Source organism: Balaenoptera acutorostrata, unplaced genomic scaffold, assembly GCF_949987535.1.
Source record: "Balaenoptera acutorostrata unplaced genomic scaffold, mBalAcu1.1 scaffold_1111, whole genome shotgun sequence".
In the NCBI taxonomy this organism is placed as follows: Eukaryota; Metazoa; Chordata; class Mammalia; order Artiodactyla; family Balaenopteridae; genus Balaenoptera; species Balaenoptera acutorostrata.
In genome coordinates this window covers 45,722-61,624 of record NW_026645894.1, presented here as the reverse complement: position 1 = coordinate 61,624, position 15,903 = coordinate 45,722, and the positions used below count along the sequence as shown (strand labels likewise).

At 46.6% G+C, this 15,903-nt stretch overlaps 1 protein-coding gene across 1 annotated transcript; it reads left to right on the top strand.

Moving 5' to 3' along the window:
• Positions 1-387: 387 nt before the first annotated feature.
• LOC103012364 (serine protease 40-like) lies at positions 388-15,274 on the top strand. The gene is given in 6 exon segments (XM_057539418.1): positions 388-399; positions 6,417-6,738; positions 7,740-7,923; positions 9,364-9,641; positions 12,583-12,743; positions 15,170-15,274. Coding segments are annotated over 6 exon segments (1,062 nt in total).
• Positions 15,275-15,903: the final 629 nt, after the last annotated feature.

Below are 15,903 nucleotides of genomic sequence, written 5' to 3'. Positions count from 1 at the left end.
AAATTCATGGCCAATAGTGTCCTCCCTTCTGCGGACTCAGGGTCTGTACTGGTGTACTTCCTGAATGCCTCTGTCACTCGGCTCAGGAAGACTGTTGGGTTTTCATCTTTTTCCTTTGCAACTTCTCGGACCTTATCATAATTTACAGGCTTCACCATACACCTTTTCAGTCCTTCTGATAGACAAGTAATGTAATGTCTCATCCTAGCCTGGCCTACATGATCTTCATAGTCCCCGTGTGGGTCATGTTCTGGGACTGGATCCCCACCCACCTGAAAAATTTGGCGGTGTGGATTGGTGGCCAATAGGCCATCTGAGTGTTACCTGGCCTTTCTCAGTATACGCTCCCTTTCATCTGGGGTGCAACAGTAGGCCAGAATAACCATGATGTCCTGCCAGGTGAGAGAGAATGTCAACCGCAGCCTGATAAATTCGTCCCTAATCTTGTCAGGGTCCTCTGAGAACCTGTCAAAATTCTCCTTACAAATTCCTAAGTCTCTCATTGAGAAGGGGACATGCACTCCAGTAGTGCTTCAGTTTCCATCAGCTGATTCCTGAAGGGGTAAAGGCCTTGTGGGGCAGAGGTGGGGGCTAACTTTGAACCTGATCCTGGGCGACAGGAAGTTCCACTACGAGTTACCCTGGAGGGACTAGTCTCTCCCTCCTGGGGCGACGGAGGATATAAAGGGACATAAGGAGGCAGAGACTGGGATTGGTCAGAAGGACCCGGAGGAGTAGGTGGCCCCGGGGAAGCAGGTGAAGCTTGGTTTCCCCCCTGAGAGTCGGAGAAAGCTAGAAGGGGATCATTGAAAATGTCGGGAGTGTTTCTGATTCCCCAGGCTTTTGATTACAGGAGACCCATAGAGCGGGGTTTTGGTAAAGGACCATGAAGGTTTATTTTGGGGGGTGGGGGCAGCCCCATGTGGTTTGTGGGATTTTAGTTCCCCGACCAGGGATCGAACACATGCCCTCAGCAGTGACAGCTCAGAATTCTAACCACTGGACCGCCAGGGAATTCCCAGGACCATGAAGGCTTGAACATAGGGAGCCTCAGTCCATTTTCCTGTCCTACAACAGCAGAGATCCAACTGCAACACGGTATTATAGAGACCCATTTTCAGACCATTTTTCTCCATTCCCGGACTTATACAAGGGCCAGGCAATGTTACAATCGAGTTTAAATGTTTCCCTTTTCAGCCCGTCTATTTTGAAAGTTTCCAATTTTTAAGGATACTCTCCAGAGGTGTTTCTTCTGGCTTAGAAGAGGATCATCCCATGTTGAATAACATGCAACCGAGAAAAAGTGCTCCTAGAAATGAAGTCCAGTGTCCCAGAGACATTTACCAGGAGGCTTTTGTCCTATAACGTTTCCCTATGCTGGGGGTATTCCTCGAGTTTGAGCATCTATAAAACCTAGGATGTGGGCTGCTTGGAAGTGGCCACCCAATAGGTGATCTGTAACAAGGTATGGGCTGCCAAGGCCTTGAGTGAAAGGGGTCCTAGAGGTGCAAAAAAGGAACTCCTGGAGGAATTGGAGTTGGGTGCAATGGAAAATGCCATTGGGGTCAGGACCTAAGGGCCTACGTTGGGAGTATTCCCACAGGGGATTTTTTTTGGACATAGAATAAGGTGAGAGACTAGACAGCAGAAAAACCTAAAACCCTTTCCCCTCTCTGTTTGACAGCTCTGATAAAACTGGGGAGAGCCTGATGATTCCATCTGACACAGGCAACAATGAGTTTAGACAATGTTTCCCATGTAATTTAACACACCAGATGAACCCAATTAGTTTAGGATCTCTCTTTGGGAGGCTCCAGGGGCCCCATGAAGCATCCCAAAGTTAACTGGAAGTCAAAAGAATTTCAATTAGAATTTGATATTTGGGAAATCTGTCAAAAATTTCCAAAAGTTTTAAAACATCCAGTCAAATAGAATCATAGGCTGCTGTGAAACAATTATTCCTTGAGCTAAGGTGAAAAAAAAAAAAAAAAGGGATTCCAAAAGTAAATGCAGATCACTTAAAGGCACAGAAACTCACACAATCTGTTATCAAAAGGAGCATTCGAGGAAATCTTTGTTCTCTTACGAGAGAAAGAAACCAAATCCAGTCTTATATCAGCCTACTCTTGATAAAATCCGGTTACCTAATTAAATTTAATCCAACCTTAGAAAATTCCAACCACATAAAACATTCTCTTCTCAGTGTTCCTTTTCTGCAAATCTTCTGTAACTTTCTGTAGCCATATTTTGTCCCTTCTTTTTTCCATTCAGAAATAACCAGCTGTAGGACAAAATCACATTTTTCCATTTAACAAAATACATTTCCATTCCACATACCTTCTTTTCTGAAAGCACACATCCTACCTTCCTTATGTCACAATGAAATGTCTTTTCCATTAGCATTCCCTGATTGGAATATCCCATAAACTCTTGGGAAGATCCCATGTATCTTCCCAAAGCACAATTTCTTTCCTTAATGTGATGTAAGATATGTGTCTAATAAACCCAAACATCCTTACTTTCCCTCTCACAAGAAAACAAAAGTAGGTAAATTTAGACCTGTTTAGCAATTGATGTTCCAATATTTCATCTTATTTGAAACGGCCTGGATACTCAATGGATTCCTATCATTTAACTTAATTTAGTTTCAAGTTACCAAAATTTGGAGGGACTGTTCTAGATGGACATTTTGAAAACATGATTATTCCCATTGAGTTTACTAAAAAGCTCTTATCCAGTCATATTTACTTAAAAGTTTAATCATATCAGGTTATTTTCCTTGCTAACAGATTTTATCACAGAAACAATATGCACTTATTGACTTCCAGTAACCCTAGGTACGATAGAAGTATTATACTTAATGTTGATAATACAGACAGGTCTGTATTAATTAAACCCACAAGCTTAAGCCACACAAGTTAATTTTTACAAAATCAGAGATCTCTTAGTTTTCCTGCTTGAATTTAAAAAGGTCTCTTTTTTCCCCTCAGTCTGGGGGACTACAGATGGATCAGGGAGTCTCTGAGAGTCCAGGCAGAATAGTTACATTGCAAAGGCAGAGGAGAGAGGTGCAAGCCCCTCTCTTCTTTTTTTGTTCTTTAAAATCCCACTAAGTAACCCAAGGCTGGAGTCGAGTCTCAGACAATGTGGGAGCCGTTTGTATTTCAGGGTTTAAGAGCTTCACCATGCCCACAATGTTAGCAGAGACTTGTAGGAGCAGTTGGACAGACAAAACTCATAAAACAAAGATACCAATGACAAAAACTTAGACACAAACAAGAAGTTTTCAGGATAAAGGGGATGGGAGTGCAGGTATAAGGACCAAGGGAGAGGTAAAGGGAGGAGGGACAGAAAAGACTGTAAAAGAGAAAGAGAAAGAGAAAGAGAGAGATTGCCATTTCAACCTGACCCTGCAGTTGTCTCTTCAGGCACCAACCTGCAAGCTTTCAGAAAGGGCCACTGAAGGAGGGTGCACCCTGTCCACTGCCCACCGGGGTGATCGAGCCTGGAAACCAGACAGTTGTATTTCATCTGTAGGAACCTAACCCACAGGTGGGACTCTCACCCATGCATACACCAGTTTATAGAAATCTGCTGTAGCACTGCAGCAAAGGGTCCCAGGTCCCAGCCTGTCTCAAAAGTGGGGGGAAAGATAAGAGACATACAGAAAACAAATACCAAAGTGGAAAATGTAATTCCAACCATATCAATAATCACATTGAATGTGAATAGATGAAACAAAGTTAAAGACAAAGATTGATAGACCATATTTGAAAAGCAAGGTCCTTAAAATATAGTCTCTAAGAAGTGGAGGAAAGAAAGGTGGGAAGGAAGGAAGGAAGGAAAGAAGGGAAAAAGAAAAAAAAGAAGGTAGGAGAGAAAGAAGAAATTAAAGGCATCCAACTTTAAATGGCAGAATTAGAACTTTTATTACAGAGGACATGATCCTATGTGTTAGAAAACACCAATGATCCCACCAAAACAAAATACAACAAAACAAAACAGACTAGAATGAATAAACAAGTTTAAGAAGGTCACAGGAAACATTTCTTATAAAAATAAATTTCATTTCTATATACTAAGTACAAAAATATGAAAAGGAAATTAACAAAATGATTTCATTCACAGTAGCATGGAAAAGAATAAAATACTTAGAAATAAATTTCATAAAGAGCTGCAAGATCTGTACACTGAAAACTACAAAACATTGCTGAGAGAAATTAAAGATCTATATAAACAGAAACATTTCTTGTTCATAGATCAGGAGACTTCATATTATCAAGAAAGCAATTCTTGGACTTCCCTGGTGGTGCAGTGGTTACGAATCCTCCTGCCAATGCAGGGGACACAGGTTCGAGCTCTGGTCCAGGAAGATCCCACATGTCGCAGAGCAACTAAGCCCATGAGGCACAACTACAAGCCAGCGCTCTAAAGACGGTGAGCCACAGCTACTGAGCCGTGTGCCACAACTACTAGAGCCCACGTGCCTAGAGCCCATGCTCCACAACAAGAGAAGCCACCACAATGAGAAGCCTGCACGTTGCAACCAAGAGTAGCCCCCACTCACCACAACTAGAGAAAGCCCACACGCAGCAACGAAGACACAAAGCAACCAAAATTAGATAAATAAATAAATAAATAAATTTTTAAGTAAAAAAAAGAAAGCAATTCTCCTCAGATTGATCTATAAATTCAATGCAGTCCCTGTGAATATTCTAGCAGGCTCTTTTTGTGTAGAATTTGACAGCTGATCCTAAAATTCATATGGAAATGCAAAAGATGCAGAATAGCCTAAACAGTTTGGCAAAAGAATAAAGCTGGAGAACTTTCACCACCTGACGTCAAATTTTACTATAATACGTATTAATCTAGACAGTGGGTTTCAGGCACAAGGAAAGGAATACAGTTCAATGGCACAGAATTAAGAGTCCAGAAATAAAACAATTTTTATTATGAATTGATTTTCAACAGAGGTCCCAAGACAATTCAATACAAGAAAGACTAACCTTTCTTTTTTTAACCAAGGAAAGGTGCAGGGATAAATGGATATCCACAGGAAAAACCCAAAGCAAAGAAACAGAAACTTACATCACACTAGACAAAAATGAACTAAAACTTGATCACAGATCCACATGTAAGAAACAACCCCTAAAACTTCTCAAAGAAAACATAGAAGAAACTCTTCATGATCTATTAGATATAACATCAAAAACATGATCCATACAAGAAAAGATTAGTAAATTAGACTTCATCAAAATTAAAAACTTTTGCTCTTTGAGCACCACTGTTGAAAGAATGAATAAACAAGCTACAGACTTGGAGAAGATCTTGCAAATCACATATCTGATAAAGAACGGGATCTTGCCGTTTGCAACAACATGGATGGACCGTGAGGGTATTATGTTAAGTGAAGTAAGTCAGACAAAGGCAAGTACTGTATGATTACACTTATATATGCAATCTAAAAAATAAAACAAATGAAGAAACCTAACAAAACAGAGACAGAGTTATAGATACAGAGAACAAACAGGTGCTTGCCAGACAGGAGAGTGTTGGGGGAAAGAAAGCAATAGGTGAGGGAGATGAAGAGGTACAAAATTTCAGTTGCAAAATAAATGAGTATGAAATGTACACTGTGGGGAATATAGTCAATAATTATGTGATATATTTGTATGGTGACATATCATAACTATACTTATCATTTTGAAATGTACAGAAATAACCAATCACTATGTTGTGTAACAGGAACTAACATAGCATTTCATTGTACATCAATTATACTTCAAAAACAAACAAATTCATAGGAAAAGAGATCGGATTTGTGGTTACCAGAGGCCGGAGACTGGGGGAGGGAGAATTGGTTAGCTGCAGTCAAAGGTACAAACTCCCAGTTATGCGATAAATAAGTACTAGGGATGTAACGGACAACATGATAAATATAATTAACACTGCCGTATGTTATACATGACAGTTGATAGAGTAAATCCTAAGAGTTCTCATCACAAGGAAAAATTTTTTTTTCCATTTCTTTAATTTTGTGTCTATGTGGGATGATGGATGTTCACTAAATTTATTCTGATGATCATTTCATGATGCATGGAAGTCAAATCATTATGCTATACACCTTAAGCTTAAAAAAATTTAAAAAAAGAAAGAATGGACCTCAGTTAATATTAATGTCCCAATATTGGCTCACTAGTTGCGATAAATGTGCCATCTTAATATTAGGGGAAAGTGGGTGACGGGGACCTTGGAACTCCTTGTACTGTCTTTGCAACTTTTTCATAAATCTAAAACAAAAAGTTTATTTAAATATAAATAAATAAATAAAATTTAAAAAATGTACAGAAAATCATTGAATTGTCCCTTGTATAATAATAAGTGAACTTCATGGTATATAAATTATATCTTAGTAGAGTTGTTTAAAAGGTTATGAAGAAGGTCAGGGTGGGCTGAGGGCTGGGCTGAGGTGGGGTCAGGGCAAGGTCAGGCGGGGCCAGGCTGGGGTCAGGCGGGAGTCAGCAACCCTGGCAATGGGCACGGAGGCGTGGATCGCCCAAGGCCGAGGCCAGCCTGTGGCCCTTCTCTGGCTGCTGCTGCTGCCCGTGGCCACCCTGGAGCTGCGAGGGTCCCTGGCCACGGCCACGGCCGCCCCCGGCTGGGCTCCAGGCGCGGGCGGGGCGGTGGAGGGCAGCGCTCCGACTCCGGAAGCGCAGCGGCTGGCCCCGGGAGCCACAGGTGCGTTGGGGCCTCTGTTGAGGGCTGAAATGGCCTAAACTGCAGGGCCTGAGGGGGCCGGCTGTGACCAGGGCCTGGGTGCCCTGAGTCACTGAATTTCATCTTTTCTCTGCCCTGGCCAGCAACCAGGCAGCCCAGAGACCCCCTCAACACAGGTGGGTCACCGCCTCCCCACTGTGGAGCCTCTGGGTGGGAAGTGCCTCTGTGGGACTGTGGGACCTCTGTGGGACTGTGCAAGTGGGGACATAGCAGGGTCTGACCCTGAGGCTGGGTGGCTGGGTGGAGGGAAGCACCAGGACTGATGAACGAGTGGCCCTGAGTCCAGGGCCGCGGGTCTCATTCCCCTCCGTGAGGCCCTGGGAGCACAGGCCCTAGACCAAGATGCCTGCTCTCAGGGGGCCTGGGCACGCCCCCTGCCCTACCAGGTGTGAGTCCTAGAGCCAGGGCTGTCTTCATTAGCCCACTCCCTCTTCTTTTAGAAATGTAGAATCCTGAGTCAGAGAGGGGGAATGACTTTCCCCAGCTCACACAGCACCACAGACTGCAAATCTCCCTCCCTAAGACACTGGGGTGACAGGGAGGAGGCACAGGCCCTTAGAAGCCATGATCTTGAGCAAGTAATGTTGGCAACTTCTGAGACCTTTAGCTCTTTGATCTACAAGAGTAGGCACTGAGGTGTGCTAGTTGAGGGAAATAAGGTCTGTGACGTGCCCAGCCCTTGGCAGCCCCACTCGGGGATGTCCTTCTCCCTGCAGATGCTGCTGTGAGCTGCCGTGGCTACCCTAGGTCCCCCCTTGCCCCATCCCACCAGACCTCTGGGTCCTCATCCCCACAGGGCTTGCTCTGTCCAATTCTCAGGGGCAGCCAGTGAAAGTAGAGTCCAGGTAGCGCTGTCATTTTGGCTAGGCCACTGGACGCTTGGCCTTGGTTTTCCCATCTATGAAGTGGACAGGGCCTTCCTGGTAGTGGCATTTGGGGTACTACTAGTGTCTCTTTCGTAGGTGGCAGGGGAGTCTCCACAGTGTGCGGGAAACCCAAGGTGATGGGGAAGATCTACGGTGGCCAGGACGTGGTGGCTGGCCAGTGGCCATGGCAGGCCAGCTTGCAGTACTAGGGCTCACACGTCTGTGGAGCTGTCCTCATTAACTCTCACTGGGTCGTTTCCACTGCCCACTGCTTTCTGAAGTAAGTCCTCCTTCCAGGGTGCCAGCACAGGCACTGGCAGGGGAGGGGGATATGGGGGAAGAGGAGAAGAGGGGTGATGGGCATCCCACGTCAGCTCCTCTGGGCTTTTCTCCGGGGCAGTCTGTGGCCTTCAGATGCATGTCATTCCTGCCTTTGGCCTGTGTACCCTCCACCTGGACTGTCCTCCTTGCTCACCTGCTCAGATCCGCCTCATGCTCTGCCGTCAGCCCCTGTGCCTGTCCTTCAACACAGATGTGCCTCAGGAGAGTGGCAGTGTCCATCCTGGCTGCCATGCAGTGCGGACCGATCTCAGATCACAGCTTCTTCTTAACGTGCCCACGTTTCCAGGTGTCAGATTCTAGGCAGGGCCCTGGGACCGCATGTCTGGCCAGCAGCTGGGCAATTCTTCTTATTACTCCTGCACAGCTGTGTGCCCAGGAGTAGTCACGGCCGCTGGTGTGCGTTGTGGGGAGCCATGGTGCCAGGCCGCATAGGTGGGAACTGGGGCTCCCTGGGAGAGTGACATGGCTGCTCAGGAGTCTAATTCCCCTGGCCGTCCTGGGCCTGGCTCAGTGCCTAGGTCTGCACAGATGAGGAGGGGTCCCCAGGGAGCTGGGGCATCACAGCCCAGGTCTGGGAGCTGGAACTTTCGGAGATTAGAGTCCTATTGGCGCCTACTCCATACGACGATCCATGCAAGCCCCTTTGTGACATCAGGGGTGGCAAGTCCCCACCTCACCCTGTCTCCATCCTGTCACAAGAGAAGGCCCAACATGGGTGAGAAGGGCAGATGCATGGGCTGGGGGTTCCGGAGAAGGGCTATGCAGCGCGAGGGGCTTGCCGGAGGGGAAGGGTTTGGGCAAGGGGAGCATGAGTGGGTCTCCAGGTGGATGAGCCGTGCAAACAGTCAGGGAGGTGGGAAGTTTCAGCACCTGTGTTCAGGGAACAAGGCAAGCTTCTGTTTCCTGCACTCATTTGCTCATTTATTTAACAAGTCTGTTGTGAGTCCTTATAACTAGGTGGAGAAGCAGCCCTTGGGCAGGAAGGTGTTTAAAGAAAGGAGAGGTCAGGGAGAGTGTGGGGCCAGAAGGCGGACTGTAGGGGGTCTTGGGAAGGGTAAAGTTAGAGCTGGGATTGAGCCAGAACTCCTCCTGTGTACAGTCAAAGACCTTCATTTGATACGCCACCAGGGATCTTTCCAGCACAAGGATTCAATGCTCCTCTGATTCTAGTGTGTGATGGAGAAGCCGTGTGTCTGAGGTTGTAAGTAGAATAGCAATTAGTCCCAAGAAAGAAGGACTCCTGAACGCTAGAAATGGGGAGATAAAAGCTGTCTAGCATCATGTGGGGTAGAGGCCTGTGGGCAGTTAGATGAGGATGCAGGGAAAGAGCTAGCCCACACGCAGAGATGACGGTGACAATGTGCCCTTCTTCCTCCAGAAAATCTCATGCCCCGGAGAACTACCGGGTTCTGTTAGGAAGCACCCAGCTGCACCAGCACACCCAGCACACCCAAGAGATGTCACTGAGCCGGATTATCATGCACCCAGACTTTGAGAAGTTACATCCCTTCGGGAGTGACATAGCCATGTTGCAGCTGCTCTTTCCTGTGAATTTCACCTCCTACATCATCCCCGCCTGCCTCCCAGTCCCTGGCATGCAGCTACCCAGTAACTCATCCTGCTGGATAACTGGCTGGGGGATGCTCAACGAGGAAAGTGAGAGGGTGTAGGAGAGTCGGGTTGAGGGCAGATGAGGGTGGGGAGGAGGAAGGGGAGAAGGACAAAGGAGGGAAGAAGGGAGGTGTGGCTCCTCCTGAGGGGTCCCCAAGCAAAGAGGCACTGGACCTTGGCCCACTAAGCGTCATTTCTAGAGGAGTGGACCATTCTAGTTCTAGTTCTGAAAGTGTGTGACTGTAAAGCTTCAGTGTTCCCTAAGTGCAAAGGTTTACACTGAAAGTCTGGGAATCTTTGACTTTTGGAATCAAGATTCTGGGTTCTTGAAGTCTTTCTGGTTCTGGATTCCAAGCTTTTAATCAACCATGGATCTGAGATGACTTAATTCAACTCAAAGGTCATGCTTGGGGCCTGGTCCATTGCAGGCCACTGACAAACAAACACCCTGATTTCCCATTGCCACAAGAGGAGCTTGGGAAAAGTGGAAGGAAAACACACGTGCGACTTCTGACCTCTGAGCCTGCCTGATGAAGTTAGAATGATTATGACTTAAGAGTGTTTCACTCTCTGAACCTCACTTTGCTCTTCTCCCAACGCAGCTCAGCTATCTACTTTGGAAGCTTGTTAGGTGCACTGCATAACGCAGGAAAAAAATTATGTTTTTTAAGATTGAAAGAGGAGAAATGTAGGCAAAGACTTATGAGCCAGAGTCTTTGTTAAAGAAAGGAGTATTTATGGTTGGGGGAAATGCTTATGGTGCAAAATTAAGGGGAAAAAGAATATATACTTTAATTATTTGTAGGGTCATAATTTGGTACCGTGTTTCTCAACAGAGGTGCTACAGGCATTTTGAACAGACCCTGTCTTCCTTGGGTGGGAAGTGCCAGCATCCCTGGCCCTTGCCTACTAGTATGTCATGAACACTCCCTAATCATAGGACAAACAACCAGGTTCCCAGCATTCTCACACCACATACACACCACATACACACCACACATACACCACACTTCTCACACACACACACACACACACACACACACACACACACACACAGACTGTCCCTCCTTGAGGACAGAAACCCTGTCTTTCTTGTTTTAATATCCCAGCCTGTGGCCCGGGCAGGGCCAGGCGCCTGGTAGGTACCCCACTGCTGCCACCCTGGTCCTATAGACCATAATTGCTTGCCTGTACCTCCAGACTGGTCTCTGAGATCCCACCCCGTGTGCTATACTTTAGTCTCCACATAGCTGTCTGAGTGTTTTCTTTAAAGCAGGAGTCATGCCAGTTCCCTGCTCATTACCCTCAGTGCCTTCTCATTTATACCTAGAAAAAAGTCGTAACTCCCTGCCTTGGCTCTCAGGCCCTGTGTAATGTTGGCCCCAATTCCTCTCTGCTCATCTCCTACTACATCCCTCACCCACACCATCCCAGCCAGCAGGCCTCCTTCCTGCTTGAAAACGCCAAGGCCTTCGCCACCTCAGGGCCTTCACCTTGGCTGCCTCCCTGGCCTCACTCGCTCTCCCTGCTAACCTTGGCATGACTCACTTCTTCACATGTACAACTCAGCTGCTCCTCTGAGGAGTTTTACTTGATCATATGAGCTAAAACAGGCAACCTCTAAGAGCATATGTCCCTGTTTTATTTCCTTTACACCACTTATTAGATCTCAAACAATTCTACTTATTTACTTCATTTACCCTGTTGATACAAAAAGCTCAGCTTCCCTGTACACCAGTGCTAAATAGAATCTTGGAGACAGAGTTTTGGGTGAAGTAGAAAAGGATAGCTTTATTACTTTGCCAGGCAAACGGGGACACAGTGGGCTCCTGCCTCGAAAAACTGTGTCTCTTCTTGGAGAGGATAGTGAGAAGTTTCATAGTAATGGTTCAAAGAGGGCATGATCAGCTCTTGGACGTTCTGCTGATGAGGTGGGGGTGAGGTAAGTAAGAGTCAGCATCATCAACCTTCAGGTTCCAACTGGTCTGGGGTCTACATGCTTGTGGGCAGCATACCATTGTTAATCATTAACTTCTCCCACCTGGAGGGGGTTTCAGTATCTGCAAAACAGCTCAAAGAAATTGTTTTGTATATCCATTGTTGGGGAGCCAGGACCTTGCCCCAGGGCTGCACTGTGTTTCTCTTGACTGTTTCTCACTGGTCTCGCATCCCCTCCCTTCCCTGATTAACAACTGCTTGAATCTGCCCCTTGGAACTCAGAGAAGGTCATGGAGGCTGAATGAAGTCTATTTCCTGTAATCAAAGAAATGGGGGACACAGAAAGCCTTTGTGCCCAGGAGCCCCTCAGGGCCCTGCTCGGTATCCCTGTCTCCCCCAACTAAGAATGTTCCTGTGTATCATTAGTGTCTAAAAGATACTGAACACAAGGACAGAGGAATAAATGAGTGATTGGATGAGAGGGTGGATGGGTGAAGGGTAGGTGGGAGGATGAGTGGGTGGAAGGAAAGATGGATGGGTGGGTGGAAGGATGGTAGGCAGAGATAGTTGGAGTGAGTGGAGATGGATCAAAAGATGGGTAAATGGGCAAATGGATGGAAGCGTGAGTGGATGAATGGGACATGAGGAAAGAGGAAAGATAGGTAGATGGATAGAGGAATTGGTGGATGGATAGAAAGGTTAATGATCGACAAATGGAGAGTGGATTGGATGGTCTGTGAAAAGGTAGGTAGGTTGGTGAATGGTTGCTAAGCACCACTGAGTGGCATGTGTTGGTGGGATTTGCCTTTTTCCTTTGTAGAATAGGAGAGGTGTGGTCTATTGCTATGAGGGAGGTGGAGGGAATAGGATGAGTTTGGAAAAGTTTGAGAAAAGGGGGAGGGCTTACTAGGCATAGGTAGAAGACTGAAACAGTGCTGAAGGCTCAACTGTGCTGAGAAAAGTCCATGTTGAAGTGGTGAACAGTAAGGCAGAGTAGCCTGTAGCTAAGCCACAGCACCCTTCACTGATTTCCTCCTTATCCTCGCAGCGCCTCTGCTCGAACCCTTCCATCTCCAGGAGGGTAAGGTGGGCTTCATTGAGAACAAGTTTTGTAATATATTTTACGGACTTAGAAAAGGCAAGAACTTCTCCGTGCATGAGGACATGCTGTGTGCTGGGGACTTCTCGACAGGAAAGGCCATCTGCCAAGTGAGTAAGGTCATTTCTGTTCTTCCCTTGCCTGTTCTCAGGGCCTCAGTTTCCCTAGGGGAGGGGCTGTGTTGCCTCTACTGTCTTTGTGGAGACCCCTGGGACTTCCCATTTCCTCCCTCCACATGTCTTCCTGGGCTCAATTCCTTGGCAGTGTCCCCCAGGATAGCCCCTTCCTAAGCCCCTTGCACATAAGGGCATCTACTGGCAGCACCCTCAAACAGCATCTTTTTATGAGGCATACCTTAAAGTTTTTATTTAAGTATAACATACATACAAAAGAATCTATTCATGCTGTTTTCGTAAGTTGGATGAACCTTCACATAGTTACGCAACAGATGACCAATACCCCAGAGGTCCCACTCACACCTCCTTCCTATCACCAACACCCAACAGAAACCGCCATCTTCACTTTTGACAACTTAGATTAGATTCTGAATATTCTATAAATAGAATTTATTTCCAGTTGTCAATCTTTCGTGTCTTTATATTTGTGAGATTCATCCAAACTGTTAAATGTAGTTATAGTTTGTTGAGTCTCATTGCTCTACAGGACTCTATTGTGTGAATTGAATTCTATGATCAGTTCTACTCTTGATGGGTATTTTAGAGGTTTCCAAGTTTTCCATTTCATTTCACTTCCAAATATTTTATCTTCTATTTCACAGAAACCCTTGAGTAGAATTGTTGAATTAAAAGGTATGTGTATATTCAGCTTTGGCAGATATTTCCTAACAACATCTCCAAAGTGGTTGCACTTCATTCCAGCAGTGGATGCGAGTTTAATATTTATTTATTTTATTTATTTATTTTCCTTATTTTTTTTTGGCTGTGTCGTTTCTTAGTTGCACCACAAGGGATCTTTGCTGAGGCATGCGAGATCTTTCATTATGGTGCGCGGTCTCCTCCGGTTTCTCTCTGGTTGTGGTTCTCAGGCTTCTCTCTAGTTGTCGTGTGTGGGTTTTCTCTCTCTAGCTGTTGTGCGTGGGGCTCCGGAGTGCATGGGCTCTGTAGTTGTGGCATGCAGGTTCTCTTGAGGCGCACGAGCTCATTAGTTGCGGCACACTGGCTTAGTTGCCCCGTGGCATTTGGGATCTTAGTTCCTCAACCAGGGATTGAACCCACGTCCCCTGCATTGGAAGGCAGATTTTTTACCACTGGATCACCAGGGAAGTCCTGGATGAGAGTTTATATCCTCGCCAACACTTTGCACTTTCCATCTTTTCTCATTTTGATAGCTTATGGTGGTTTGCATGTCCCTGATGACGAGTTAAATGTACTTTCATATGTTTATTGTCATTGGATATCTTCTCTAAAGTTTCCCTTCCAGATTTTCCCCCCTCTCACTTTTCTGTTGGGTTGTCTTCTTTTCCTTTAGGGGCTCTTTGTGTATTTTTACATATTACAGGTATGAGTCCACTGTTGGATAGTTGAATTGTAAACATTTCTTTCCTCTCTCCGTAATGCCCAATTTTAGAGGTGGGCAAACAGGTCCGGAGAGGGAAAGTAGCTACCCTAAAATAAGGCAGCACAACCTGGTCCCCCGTATTCTGACTCCAAGCCTAACCTGACCTCCACCATATCCGCCTCAGGGCCCAGCCTCCCAAGCTGGCATCATGTGCGGAGCTCTTGCATAGATGGCATTGTGGAGTGGAGCGGAGAGTATTAGGGTTCTGGAGTTAGAGACACTGCTCTGCCCTGAAGGTCTTTTCACTTTCTGAGCCCATGTCCTCATTTATACTGTAGGATTCTGAGGCCTCCTTCATGGGATTGTCGAAAGGATGGTGTAGTGGGTTGGATAGCGTACCCTACATTTGTAACCATTTGGAATCTCAGAAAGTGACCTGATTTGGAAATAGGTCTTTGCAGATGTGATTAGCTAAGAATCTCGAGATGAAACCATTTTGAATTTAGAGTGGGCTGAGGGATAGACAGAGAGGTACTTGATTTCAGACTTCTGGTTTCCAGAACTGTGAGAAGAGAAATTTCTGTTGTTTTTATAGTGACCCAGTTTGTGGTAATATGCTTTGGCACCCCAGGAAATGCACACAGGAGGGATGGGATGCGCCTGGCCCTTGAGAAGGCCTCACGGACAGCTGTTTTCACGGCAGCCCAGTGGAGCTGCTGAGCCAGAGGGGAGAAGCTCGGCCACCTGCCCTCCTGGTAGGAGGTAGACCCAGCTTTCTTGGTTCCCAGTGCACAACCCATGGCTGTCTGGCTTGGGCCGTTGTTCTCACAGAGTCAGCTGCACCTGCAGGTGAAATAAAGGGCTGAGTCCCCCGAGTCCCCATCTGGCTGTCACCGTAGACCTCCCTTCCAGCCTGCAGAGGTCATGGCCATGGAGTTCAGGGCCGGAGCCCTTTGCCTGCTTGCCTGCTGGACATCCATTCTGCCTCTTGACCCCACCCCCTCTCGTTTCTCCCCAGGCTGAGGACACCATTGAGCTGGCCACCCAGGAGCCCCAGCACATGGCCCCTCCTGCCCCCCTTAGCCTTTCAGTCACCACAGCCTGTCTGAGAGGTTCCATCTAGATTCATCTTCTGTCACATGCCTGCTCTGGTCCCCAGCCTCCAGCTGGGGCTGTCTTCTCTCACTGAAGTGCCCTCCCCCAGCACAGGACACCCAGAAACAAGTCTGAGGAGAGACAGACCCCAGGAGCACTCAGTGCTCAGACTGTGGGGCAGGACAGACCTGGGTCCAGTCTTCAGTCTGTAATGTAGTGATTATGACCTTCGATAACCCATGAAATGGGGTTGCTAACGGCCTCCACTTAATAAGGTCCTTATAGAAGATTCAGTACTGTGCCAGGCATTCAGTAGGTGCTTAACACCTGCTGGCTTTCAATCTCCTGGCCTGGTCTGCCTCCCTCTATCTGGATTGTACCTGTTCTTCTGGGCCTGTCTTAGACCTGTCCTCTCACCCAAGGTAGAATTCATTGCTCTGGCCCTGCCCAACACACACACACACACACACTGTTTGCTGCGTGTCTTCAGTAGTGCAAAGTGCAGCTCACTTTGCGTGGGATACATTAGTGTTGGGCCTTCCTCTGCCTTCTGAGAACTCCCCAGGGGTAGGAGGCTATTGGAGCCCTTCCCATCTCCCTCGGACTGGCCCAGAATCCATCATAATATAGACAACCACATGGCTCATCTGCATGAAT